A 13,596-nucleotide genomic window follows, 5' to 3' on the forward strand; every position below is an offset into this window, starting at 1 on the left:
TGATAGATTTTCTTCTCTGTTGAGTAGGGGGTTAATAATTTCTCTATTTCCTTCTTAGTACAAATACATGTAAAGAGCAGTTTTTATCTAGTAACTCTTGACAGTTCAATGCAGCAGTACCTTTTTTAGTATTTCTTTCTTATTCTTAGTGATTTGACCCATCTTCCTTTGTATTTTCTTCATGTGCTTAAGGTCAATAGAGACCTCATGATGTGGCCAAGCTAAGCTTACTGCTATTTCTGTTCTGCTCACAATTGGGATAAATGGCCCTTTGAATTATTTTCTAAAGAATTATTGCTTTTCTTAACTCCTCTCTTTAAACTTCCTTCCTGTGAAGTCTTAACTATTGATTGCTTAAATCTTTAGAGTTCATGACTTCTGTCTTTATTTAGCTGTGCTCTTTCCCTCCTCTTTAATGGACAACAAGCTATCATTTTGCAAACACTGTTTTTGTGAGCAAAATGCTGCCCACTTTCATGTTTTCAGCCAGTTATTCTTTACTGGCAATCTCTGAAAAAAACACAGCAACCCCAAATCACTCAACCAAGCTCTCATATTCTTGAGGCTAGGCCATATTCTAAAGAAATCACTACATCTGAAATACCAGCACCTGACAATGTGCTGCTGTTCTAATGGAAGGGGTTTTTCACTTCACCAGAAATAAGCTCAGGGAAGAAGTCAGAGACCCAGACCCCAGACACTGCCAAAGGTGAGAGACTGAAATGCAGAGACAAGATACAAAACTGCCTGGGATTGCTTCCAGCTGCAATAGCTGTCCTGTCGTATGTGACTGAGGGAGTGGAAAGGACAGATCTGTCCCAGGTTGTTCATTGGCAGACCCCTAAGAGAAAACACTCTGTGCTTTGTGAGCAGTAATCCTGTGTTTTAGAAATAGAGTATCTTTTTGAACAGCTTAGAAATAGAGGAAGAAGAAAACTGGCAAATATTGGCGTTAGTGCTGAACTGCTTGTTTTGAGAATTCAGGCTGTGAAGCAGGGTAGTGCAGTATGTGTGTGTTGCAGGTGTGTGTGTCTGGTTAATGGAGCAGGAATTTACAGGAACATTGTGCTGCAGGTTTAGATCAACAATAGGGGTTTTAATCAATCAGCAGTGACTGAAGAACCAGCATTTTGTAGAATACTTATTAAGCTCAAATTGTGGAAAGGAGTCCTTGAAGATTTTGGAAAAGCCTGGTGGGATCCCTTCTCTCCCCAAAAGGGAGTAATTTCATCCACAGCAGTGGCAGTGACATACAGCCTCCAGCTTTACAGACCAGGTGCTGCTGCTGCTGTGTCTATATAGAAATCACTTTGACTCAGCCAATATTGGTATCTAACTGGTCTTTTCAAACTTATTTGTGGAACTAAGCTTTTATTTTCAATTAATCAGGCTCAGCAGTTTGGCCAGTGATGGTGCTGTCCTAATGCTGTCCTGTGGAGAAGGAAAGCTCTGAAATAATCAGGATGGGGAGAGGAATGTGCTGCATGCAGGTAATGTGAAATAAAATTTTTAGGAGTCAGCTCTCAGGGGATGACCTGGCTCTGACTGCCTTGAAAATATCACCTCAACCTGCTGCTCTCTCCGGATCCCCACAGACCTTTGCCTTTCCAGAATGCTACAAACCAGGAACCAAACCCTGCTTTGCTACACAGGGCACACATGGCAGTAAACAGTCTGAGCACTGAGACTGCTGGGGTCTGCGCTCTATGTGAGGCACTAGGCACACCTGGCTGGGAGCACCTGTGTGTGACAGGAGGCACACCTGGCTGCGGGCACTGTGTGTGACACTGGGCACACCTGGCTGGGAGCACCGTGTGTGACACTGGGCACACCTGGCTGGGAGCACCTGTGTGTGTGACACTGGGCACACCTGGCTGCGGGCACTGTGTGTGTGACACTGGGCACATCTGGCTGGGAGCACCTGCCCATGTCCACACCGGAGCCGGGCTGGAGCCCCACTCGTGTTTGGAGCTGTAGCCCCGCTCGGGTTTGTCGTTCCTCGGCCGACCTACCTGTATCTGCTGCAATGGCACTTGAAAAACTCGTTTATCGAGGTAAGGTCGCTGCCGATCGGCTCGGCGAACAGGACGGCGCTGACGGGTGTGCAGAGCTGTGCCTGTTCCTTGCCGCCCTCCCGGCCGGTGGCACTGAGGGGGCGAGGAGGAGGAGGAGGAGGAGGAGGAGGAGGAGGAGGAGGAGGAGGAGGAGGAAGGGGGGCGGCCGGGCGAAATCAGCGGCAACAGGCGGGACGGACCGGGCACGGGGAGCGCGCACCCGCCGAGGGAGCGGCGGCGGAGGAAGGCGGTGGGGAGCGGAGGGAGGCGGGCGCAGCCGTGCGGGAGGGAGGAGCGGGCGGCCGGGCGCAGCCAATTCGGGGGACTCGTCCATTTTTCGGCGTGAGTCAGGCACGTCGGTGGGGTGATGCTGCGGCGCCGGGCAAGGGCCGGGCCAGCCGCGGGGAGCGGCCCGCCCGCTCGGGCCCGGAGTCTCGGCCGTGCCGCCGAGCACAGCGGTGCTTCCTCCTTCCCGTCCCTCGCCGGCGCCATGGCCGGGGGCGCCGGGCCTGCCGCTCCCTGACACCCGCCCGCCCGTGGAGGTACCGCGCCCGCGGATGCGGGGGCCGCGCAGGGACGGCGGGGCGGGCTGAGGGGGCCGCAGACGGCGCTGGCCGAGGGTAAGGGCAGCTCGGATCGGGGAGGGAAGGGCGAGCGGCGGGCGGCAGAGCCGGCGGGGAGAGGAGGGTCCCGGGGCGGGGGTCTGGAGCTGGCGGGCTCCGGGCAGCTGCGGCCTCTGCTCCCCTCAGGCTGCTGCGTGCGGGACTCTCCGGGCAGCGGAAGGGAAGGGAAGAGGTGCCCGTGCCCCGAGCGGAGCTGCCCGCTTCTCACGGAGCCTCGCAAGGAAGGGCTGCAGCGGCAGCGTTTCGTGCTTCGTCAGCCCGGCGGTGTTTTGGCTTTGATTCCGTCTCGCTCCTACCTGCTCCTGGAGAAGAGGTCCCCGCCATGTCTCGCTACAGCCTCCACAACCTCCTGGACTGGATGTACGGCGGGGTGGACCCCAGCTTTGCTGGCAATGGAGGGCCGGAATGCGCCGCCTTTCTCTCCGGCCAGCAGCGCCTGCTGGAGAGTTTGGTTTTCCTCAGCGTGGGCACCGTGGAGATCCTCGTGTCCCTGTGGAAGCTGAGGCAGCAGCACGTCCAGGAGCTGGAGAATCTGCTGCAGCAGCCCCAGACGAAGCGGGAGAGCCTGGGCAAGAACGTGCTGCTGGTGCTGCTCTGCCTCATCTTTGGGCTGGAGGTGGGGTTCAAGTTCGCCACCAGGACTGTCATTTACCTCCTGAATCCCTGCCACGTGGTCACCATGATGCAGGTAAGGCTCGTGCAGGGTCACCTGGAAGTTTGCTTTTGTGATGTACTTGCAAAATAGTGTTTTCCCCCCCATAGTTGGTTTGTGGACCAAAAGTGCCTGGCAAAAATACAAATGCCAAGAATGATATAAATATTTTAAAACATAAGTTTTGGGTCAATTGAATCAAAAGGTATCAAAAAAAACCCAAGTCAGATGAAAAGGTGAAATTGTAGCTATAACTAATGTCCAGATCTCTAGTTGAAAGTGTAGATGATTAAGGCTTTCTCATCACTTGCCTTCACCTGATCCTTGTTCAAGAATAGAAGGTGCTGTTCACACTGACAGCAGTGCTAAAATTTGCTAAAATCTAATGAAAACAGATTAAATGCAAAACCAGCTATGTAATTTACACGCAGCTTTTCCAAGCAAGTGCCTTCTAGGGGTGTGATTCTATTTTGTGAAGGTGTTGGAGAAACAAATTACTCATTGTGCAGATACTGTTGGTTTACCTTTCTAATTTTAGAGGCTGAATAGTAAAGAAACAGGTGTTACCTGTTTCTCATATGTGGGGTGAACAAACTGATGTGGCCTATCATGTGTGGATAATCCATTTCCTTTTATGACTTGGGGCATGGTTGTTGATGTGTTATAATGTGCAGTTTGTGTAGATTTCAAAATAATGTATACATAGACAAACTGTTACTGAACTGGGCTATCTAAAGCTTATAAGCTGTGTTTGTTAATATTTCTGTGCATGTGCTTAACTATCAGTTTTGCTGAGCTTGTTATGGAGTGTTGGAGATGTCAAAAATATTATTATTTCACTAATTTTATACCCTCAGCACTGAATGGCTTAAAAAATTCAAGGTCAAGAATTAAGCGAAGAATGTCAAAAAGGCTTTTATGAAAGTTGCCATGATAGCAATGTCTGTCTAAGATCAATAACAGATGAAAATCAGATCAATGCCATTCTGGGTCTCCTATTGCAGTATGTGAGGTGATCTGGGCAGAATCAGATCTAGCCTGTTGTTGGATTCACAGCTGGAGAGCATTTCCTAAAAGGCAGGGAAATATCTTTTCTGGTTGTTCCAGTGGTTTGAGAGATGAGTTTTATTTCAAGGGCAGGGGGACAAGCTGATACAGGAATATTCAAGACTTTTACAGCAATTAATTTACAGTTCCAGAAAGAAGTAGTAGGTTATATAAATTCCTAGGCTGTGATGCAGTGTTTGCACAGTAATTTACAGCATAGGACACTTCCTTCCCATGAAGTGATAAAGGATTGTTGTGAAATCAGCCAGTCAGTACTGAGGTGAAGGTATGCAAGGACTATGTAGAAATAATTAAAATAAATTAATATGGCCACATTTCCTTTCTAGGCAGTACACAATGATAACTGGAAAATTTTCCTATTAATTCTCTGGAAAAGAGGTGAGGATATATTAACAGTAGGATTTGAGAGTTTAGTTGTCTTTATGTTATGATGTTAACAATAAGTACTCAGCTGAATGTTTCACAGACCTGGGACAGCCAGTTCTGTTCACCTCTTTCAATGATGCCTCCTGAGAGGGAGATGGAGTCTATTGAGAGTTAAGCTCTGTAGTCAGGCATTGCCATTTCTGAATCTCTTTTTAACTAATTGTGACGTTTTAAAAATAATCCTAGCAAATTACTCACTAGAAATGGTGTTCCAGCATTTGTGAAATTGAGAAGGTGAGCATATTGGCAAAATGTGGAAGTCATGCCCTTTCATCCTCAAAAAGATGCATTAGAAATAGGCTTAGGCTTAATGTAGAGAAAGAAAATAATGGCAAAACCAATGGCTTTCAGCAGACAAAGAGAGTTAGAGCCAAAGATTGTCAATGACCTTCACCAGCAGACAAGTAATACATAGTTGGAAAACATTGTTTCCGTGGCCTGAATTTGCTGAGAGCAACAGATTTGTAAGATGAAATATATGAAAATATATTTGCCCTTCACTTCTCTTCTTGAAGTAGTGTGTACATAATGCTGCTGTGTCTAAATAATAGCATGAACAAAGTAGAAGGTGAAGAGATGAAATGTGCTACAACAATCAAGATCACTTCAAAGGGAAGCCGACAGTAGCTGTTGATAAAGGTCTCTTCTTTCACTGTTTCTGTTTTCATTTTCTTCAGCTGAGACTGTTTCACCTCAGCAACAAATACTCTGGGCTCTGAGCCAAAAATATTTGAAGTACAAATTTATGCTTCAGATTTTTCCCTGCATAAAAGTAAAATTCCTGTTTTTAAAAGACCTAAGACTGAAATGAGATCAAAGTAAAATGGAAGTTAGGTGTGTGTGCATTTGGGTAGATAAAATTGTGTAATACAATGGCTGCTGAGTTTTAGAAATGACTCTGTTCTGACCAGGTGTCTGCTTTTTGCCTATCATGCCAACCTGTGTTCAAATCTTTTCATAAGTGGAAAGAACTAGTTTAGATGTGTCATTGCAGGGATGAAGTGTTGATCAAATGAATGTATTTAACTGCCTCAACAGGTCTCATGGCTAATCAGCTTCCTAGAATTTGTTGCCACCCTGTCATCTGCTTCAATTACTAGAAGCTGTGGCACTCATTTCCTGTTCTGGGTTTTGGCTTCTTGCTTAGCTTTTGGAGGAAGAAGGGTGTTTCTTCACCAGTGAGAGAGAAATCCTTTTAGTCTTAAAAAATGATATATATATATTGTAACAAAGGTGAATGGAAACTGGTGTGGTTTCTCTGCCAGCTGTGGAGTGGGGATGGGGACTGTTTGTGCAGCAAGGGGGAGAAGTCTGTGAAGGAATTCGTAGTGAACTCTACATAAAAAATGGTCTTTGTGAAAATTATTTGAATACCTCTGTTAGAAAACAAAAGCCACAAACCACTCTCCTTTTAGGACTGGCAATATGAGTGGACCAGTGCTGCTGCAGACCTGACATAAAAAGGAAACATTAAATCCCCAGGCTGTTCAAAACTTTTGCCTTTCCATTGCAGGAAACAAAAATCAGCATATGTTCAAGGAACCAGGTGTTATATTTTCAAGACATTAATCCTTGCTAATATTTTAGAGGAGATAATTGTGATATTGAAATTGGCTATGTGAAGGAAATGTTTAAAGTTTCTGATTGAGCAGTGTGAGAGGGAAGATTTCCTCGAGAGCCAAGCACAGCACTATTGATTTCTTTACAAGCTCTGTGAAGGAGACCTTGAACAGCAGCCAGGTCTTGTGCTTGTTGAGAACTATGCACACAAGTGTTGTGTCCCTGTCTATGAGCATTGCTTTAGTGAGGTGAAAGGAAAATTTCGATCTTTGCAATGTCAAACCAAATGATTTCTAATCAATTTTCTTTATCTGTTCTGTATTCTTTAAACTATACTTGTACTAGTTTGAAAGCAAACCAGTGACAGATCCCAAGTCAGAACTACAATTTAATAGGAAGATTAAAATAAATGCAATAGTACAAAAACAGTGACAGAGTCAGGATACAGCCTGACACCCTGTGGGTCAGGGTGTTGGTAGCAGTGCAATTAAGGTGGCTGCAGAGCTTCTGCAGTGACAGGTGTGGTTCTGTTGAAGCAGTGAGGCTGTAGAAGGGTGTGGTTTTCCTCTGAGGGTCCAGTGGTGGTGTAGATGGGATTCCTCTGGGAATCCAGTGGGAAAAGGTTGCTCTAGTGCTCCAATTTTCAGATTATATCCAGGTAGGAATGCTTGGCTCCTCCCCCAGGTGGAGCATCTCCCACTGGGATGATGTAACTGTATCAGTCATGCACTGAGACCCAATGTCCCCCTGGAGCGAGGATGGGGCTTGGAGGAGATGAAAAACTCTGCCCCACCTGGTTTTAACAGCTGGCAATTGAATACATACTTTTGGTTACATCTGGCATTGTAACCTAAGATGTTACTTTTCAGCCAAAACCCTTGTGTTCATGTAGCAGTTCTTTGTTTCACATTTAGTGAAGGAGCAGTTAGAATTTATATCAAAACCTTGTTCTACATAATTTGCTCCTGTACCCCCAGTTTGTAATTTGACACACAGAATTTGCAACCTGCTATTCACAATCAAGGTAACTTCATGCAAATGAGTAAACACAGGTGTCTCTTGATGTGCTGAAGACACCCAGCTGGAGTTAACAGGCAATTAAAATTAGGTGTAGACAGGAGCCAAGGCTAAAATTAGTCTGTATTGCAAAAGAGAAACTTGTAACCAAAAAAAGAAAAATGTAAGGAAAAAGCCATCTAAAGCAGAGGTTGTAGGTAATACTGGTAGAGTGAAGTAAGATTAAAAGGTCCTTTCCAGCATGAATGATTATGTGATTATTATAATGCTTTTCTTTTTAAAAGGATCTTCAGTATTAAACACTGCAGGTTATGACTGACCAGTCTGTAGAAATTAAAACAGCATGTGTATAACTTTATTGAAATATTAAGGAAGTGGCAGAAACATGACTGCAGTCTAATCCTAAAATGATAGGTACAGCCACTTGTTCTTGTAAACTGTTGTGGATTTTGAACTTGACTTTAGTATGTCTAGGCCTTCGTCCAGAATGGTGCTTTAATACCAATCTTAAAATACATTTTGTAATTCTATTTTATTCTAGAAACAGTTTTGCAAAAATAATTTCTCAATGGTAAATTTCAGCTACTTAGTTATTGTAATTCTCGTCCAGTTCTTCACTGAATTAATCCACTTCAGCCAGTTAAGGACTGACATTTGTTTGGAATAAAGAAAAGTATGTTTGTAGGAAACATCTGTTTTGCTGGGTTATTGCTTTGGTCATTTTTTTTAGGCAAAGAAAAGTAAATGTAATAGGGAAGCAATAGGTGGAAAGAAGGATAGGTTTCACCTGGTGATTTTGGTCTGATGTTTGCATAAATAAAGTGAGTGCTAAGTGCATCTGCAGCTCAGTAAATGCTAAATTCTGTGTTCATTATTTCCAGTTCTGGCTTCTTTAGAGACCTGGATCCTTTTTGTCCTCTGCAAGAGATGTTGCTGTTTTCTGAAACAATGGGCTGTTTTCACAAATTACCTAATAAACATAGCTTGACTGAATTGTGCATCATTTGGGAATATGTAGCAAAATATATCTAGGTAATTACTTACTCCCTTTTCCCCCCTTTTAATTTGCATACATGGTTCCTATATGCTTCATAATATTTGGAAGAATCAGTTAAATTGTATATTTTTTTTTTATATTCTGGCTCTTCAAAACCTTGAATTAAAATTAAAGGGACACAATTTCTTATGAAAATATATGCATTTTTCAAAGTGTAAGTCTATGAACAGAGACTTTCTTTTGAACATAAGTCTTTCTTTTTTCTTTTTACAGCTGCAAGTTAACTTGTGATGCTTTTTCCTACAGCTGATGGCTAGAGAGGAAATTCATGCTGGTGTGTGGTGAGAAAGGGCAGATGAAGAAGAATTAAAGCACTGACAGCACCAGTGTTTCTTGGTGGCAAGGCTCATTTCTTGCAAAGGAGTGCATTTTCCTTCCAGGAGGATGAGAGCAGCCTCAGGGACACAGCCAGGGAGTGACAGCTCAGGGAGAATCCATCAGCTCCTTACCTCCAGTCTGCAGAGAACCATTGGTCTGGCCTTCAGAGCACCAGGACATGCTTGGACAGCTTAAGCTGCCCCTGGTTCCCAGAACTGGCAGGTTTTTTCTTAATTGGTACTTTTGTCTTAATTAGTTTAATTATAAGCAATGGTTTTGTTGTGTTTAAAAAACACAATCAACTGCAGTTTAGAGGCTTTTACTGATACTGCAATTATTGTAATAATTACATATAGGACTGAGGAAAAGCTTTTCTGTGATGGCTTTAACACTGTTTATACTTTCTTTCCCCATTGTGTTTACTTTTAGTGAATCCCAGCTTATAGCAGAGAAATGGGAAAACATTAGTATGAGGCAAGGCAGGGTTTCTTAGCCAGGAATAAAAGTAATTTTTTGTTTAATATAAAGAGGATAGCAAATGTGTCCTAAGGCTGTGATTCAGTTTTCTTTGTTTGAAGTGATTATGGACCAGCCCTTTTAATTTAAACAAGATTTGGCCAGTGATGCTTTATCCTAAGCTTTAGTGCAGGTGCCAGGGACCACAGGAACACTTCATGGTGTAGTGCATGTTCTAGTTCAAGAACTGGAGTTAAGCCTTTGTTTTGAAGTTGCTAGAATTTGGAAATACTGATGTGCTTCAGGCTGTAATGCATTCTTAGATAATTCTCTCATTTATTCTGACTATTCTTAGGAGAAAAGAACATAAAAAGCGGGGAGCTGACAATGGATATCTTGCTCTCTAAGCAGGAGCAGGAACTGCATTATCCGAAACTGTGGATGAAAAAGCTTAGCTTTCTCTGACCCCAAATATTTACACTGAGTGTTATCATCTAAAGGCCACTAGATGAATGATTAGGTAACCAGATATTGGTTTGTTTTGATGAGATCATCACAGGTTTTAAGCAAATATCATTCAAAGTGTGACATGTGTAGTTTGAACAAGATATTAGGGAGATAAAGGCCTCTTTCTGTTTCTTTTTTCTTGTTCCGTTAAGAGTTTTTTCCAGAACAGAACTTTCTGTGTACTATCCAGTGTTATGGTGTATTGCTGTTGGCTGCAATATATTTTTAGGATGGATTTTTTTATCCTATTTGGCAGTTTCCCACATCATGTAGGTTGTTTGCTGGTAACTTAAACTGATATTTCATGAGTAGCTGCCTGAAACAGGCAAAAAAGAAATCCTACATCTCATAGGATTTCAGTGGAGTGGTGAATGAAAACAGCAGAAGTAACCACACTGGACACATTAAATTCCAGGGACTGGGATGTCCTTCATCTCATGGTTTCCAGTCTCAGAACCCTTGTTTGCTGTCAGTGTTGGCAGTCCCAGCTGTGGAGTTTTTCTGAAGGGGTTTTGCACCTGCCACATCCCCTGCAGCAGTTTGAACCCTGTCAGTGCTCACCAGGAACAAATCCTGTGCCAGGAATGTGAAACCTGCAGAGTGTAATGGGACTCACATTTCTGGTGGCACTTCCTCAGGGCTTTCATTGAAGTGCTGAGGGTTTGATTATTCAGATGGCCAAGTAATTAGTGTCAAGCAAATTTAATGGTTTGCATTGTAATACTTTGTTGGTTAGTGAAATGCCAACTTAAATTATCAGGAATGCAGTGTTGTATGCTGTAGCTTTTTGTGGATTGTGGTACTATTTCATTGGTAAGAGTTGGCTGTAGTAAAAGTTGGCTATTAGTTACTACCTGTCTTGTGTTTTCAAAGAGTAAAAATTTCTGCTGTAAAATCCTACAAAATGAGCAATTTCCAACTGTGACAAGAAAAGGTGTTTGTGACTCAGGGCAGAGTAGAGCAGGGCTTTTCTTCAATGATTTTGCTTTTGTAGAAAACCAATACAAAACTTCCTTCTCAGGGGGAAAATAACAAAAGTGAATATGCATGTGACAATCTTCTTGTGAACTCATGTGTCACTGACAGAGGGAGATGCAAGTTAATCTAAATTCAGTTTAAATAAAATTTTCTTAAGAAATTGGAATTAGAATTGTTTTTTTTTAAATTCAGCCTCTTTGTTCTTTTATCTCAGATATGTTTTTAATTGTCAGGTTTTGTTCAAGCACTGATTTAAGAATGGGGAATGAAGTAACCCACTACTGGTGAAGGGCTGGTGCAGATAGTAGTTAGAGAAAAAGGAAAAGTAACTTCAGTGACCTCTAGTGAGGTGTAACTTCAGTGACCTCAATTCCTAGGGTGTGATAGCTAATGCTAATGCACTCATAGAAGGACCTGAGACGTGTGTTAATAATTAATCCTTAACTATGACCAGTCTAGAAATCTTTCACCTAAGACTCTAAAAGGGTGAATATGGGTTTGCTGATTAAACAAACTAATGTGGAAGGGGAGGCTAACCTAGAATGTCCCAGTGGACATGGATCATGTACAGTACATTAGATTGTAGAGGATGGAAGCTGTTCAGCTTGCTGCACATCTTCCATCCCTGGGCAGAACTGGGGAGCTGGGGATGGAACCTGGGACAGGCAGCTTATTCCAGAGTCTGCTTTATGTGACACATAAACTGCTTTTACTGTAGTATTTCTTAATGCTCTGTCAGCAATCTTGCTTTGAATCGTGAGTGTCCTTGGCACTAGATTAACAGAGGACACATGAATCCCTGAACCTGCCTGACAGCTGCACTGGGGCAGCTGTGGTTTTTATGCTAAAATATGAAATACATTCAACTTGCTCTTATTTAACAATTAGAATGTAACATCTTTTGGTATCTTTTTGGTATCTTTCCCCCCCAGATTTAGCAGTCTGAACTTGTCAAACCACAGATACGATTTTTATTTTTTTATTTATTATTTTTCAATCTAGCAGTACAGTTAAATGTAAAATAAGAAACCAACTATGTTTGATGGTTTGTGCACTTTTTTCCACCTCTTTAAACTGGTGCACTTACCTATTGCTGAAGTCCAGATATGCAAACTTTAAAATAGGTTTCTTGAATAAAACTATTTCTATATTAATCTAGGAAAAAAAAAGAATCAAACCCACTAATATCTCCAAATTAATGGGATAATTGCAGCACATATAATGCTTGACATGCCAGAAATGATTTGCAGCCCAGTCCTGCATTAGTTCAGGCCAGCCCTGAGTTCAGTGCCCTTAGCTCCTGTCTCAAGGAAGGAATATTAATTGGTGCTGTGCTGGCCACTGCAGTCCCCAGATCTCCAGCCCTGCTGGTCCATCATGTGTGGTGGTGTGACCTTTGTCTCTGGGCTTGTGCAAGGCAGGGCTGGCCATGCACTTCCTCATGCCAGAAACATTTCCCAAGGGGATGGATAATTGTACTTATAGTCTTGCAAAGTATAGTGACAGAATTTCTGATTTTTCATTTTCATCTGGGTCCTTAAGGTTGAAGTGAACTTCTGTGGATTAACCAGAGTGAGGAGATTCTCTGAATTTACTGCCTGAGAAGAGTTGTAGAATCTTCTGGTCCTGTGCTTCTGCTTCTTCAGCCATCCTGTCTCTCAGTATTGCCCCCATCTAGGACTTCTTATCTTTGTGTGTGGCATTCAGGAAATGCAATTTTGTACTTCCTCTTTCTCTTGCACCCGTTAGCCTCAGTTTTTTACAGATATTAATCTCTGTGTGGAAGATGTTTTGTAACTTTTTTTTTTGAGTGTGGGAAGGGAAAGGCAGTGGTCAGAACTATGCTTATAATCCACCCTATCAGACAATGTATATATTGTAGTTAATTTTTCCCATCCAAAATAGCTAATTTTGTCTATTTTGGGCTAATTCTTCTGTTCTTCATTCATTTGTAAGGTGAAAATATAACAGGTGACTGAAGAAGGGGGGACATGAACTTGTTTCCTAGTGTTTCTTCTGAATTGAGAGTTGAGTTACCCTGCCTTGGGCAAGGAGAACTTCCCTGTGCTTTACCATGCCCACTGCCTGTGCCTGCTGGAGCCCTGCAGTGCCAGCTGGGCTGGGCACTCTGAGCCCCAGTGCCTCAAAACTCAGCAGTTCTGCAGGAGAGCAGAGGCTGGAGCTCTGCACAGCCCTGCTGCTGGCTTGACTCAGGGTTCTTTGCTTTGTGGAACAGAACTGTCACCCCTGCAAGGCAAAGGGTTGGATTTCCAATATGACACTGAAAAGTAGTGGGATTATGGCATCAGTGTGGGAACACTTGTGTTGGGGCTTATGGGCTTGTCTGCTGTGAACTGTGTATTTAATACTGCTGATACTCTGAGCTGAGTAATGACACTTTTTATACAGATCTTTGAAAAATCAGATGCAACTGTGTCCTTTAAAATTTCCCTTTAAGAAGTTGAGATTTGTTTATCATGGCAAGTATCTACATATGTAGAGAGAAAGTGTTTATATTAAGCTGCTAAAGCTGAAGCATTTGAAAATATCTTCCATGATCCTAAACTTTTAGCATAAAAATTCTGGTAATGATTTCTCTGCTGCCATGAAAAATGGAAGCCAGGCTTATTTTCTGAAAGATCCCTTTAAAAGAGGGATTTTCATGCTTAAAAAAAGTTAAATATTTGGTTTTCCCCTCATCAGGGTCTGAAACTGTTTCTTTCAGTAGAGTTGAAATAAAAATAATCAGCTGTGAATTGTGTTCTCTTTGCCTGTCTCCATGGCAGTGAAGTGATTTGAATTGCTATGTCCATCTCAGTCCTTGTAACACTGCCATCCTTTGGAATGGGAGCTGTTTTATGCTGGGACTCAGGCAGTGCC

General features: G+C 42.8%; 1 protein-coding gene across 4 annotated transcripts in view; it reads left to right on the plus strand.

Moving 5' to 3' along the window:
* Positions 1-1,099: 1,099 nt before the first annotated feature.
* TMEM164 (transmembrane protein 164) overlaps positions 1,100-13,596 on the plus strand; it is a 37,203-nt gene continuing 24,706 nt past the window's right edge. Inside the window, exons 1-3 of one of the 4 annotated variants that reach the window (XM_059482875.1) lie at positions 1,100-1,276; positions 1,390-1,490; positions 2,804-3,365. In XM_059482875.1, coding sequence (XP_059338858.1) covers positions 3,000-3,365 — 366 coding nt within the window. In that variant the 5' untranslated portion in view covers positions 1,100-1,276; positions 1,390-1,490; positions 2,804-2,999. Of the gene's footprint in view, positions 1,277-1,389; positions 1,491-2,411; positions 2,675-2,803; positions 3,366-7,556; positions 7,598-13,596 lie in introns of those variants that run through there. The other 3 variants (XM_059482874.1, XM_059482876.1, XM_059482877.1) reach the window with 3 other exon arrangements.

The sequence above is a fragment of the Ammospiza nelsoni genome, chromosome 15 (assembly GCF_027579445.1).
Source record: "Ammospiza nelsoni isolate bAmmNel1 chromosome 15, bAmmNel1.pri, whole genome shotgun sequence".
NCBI lineage: Eukaryota > Metazoa > Chordata > Aves > Passeriformes > Passerellidae > Ammospiza > Ammospiza nelsoni.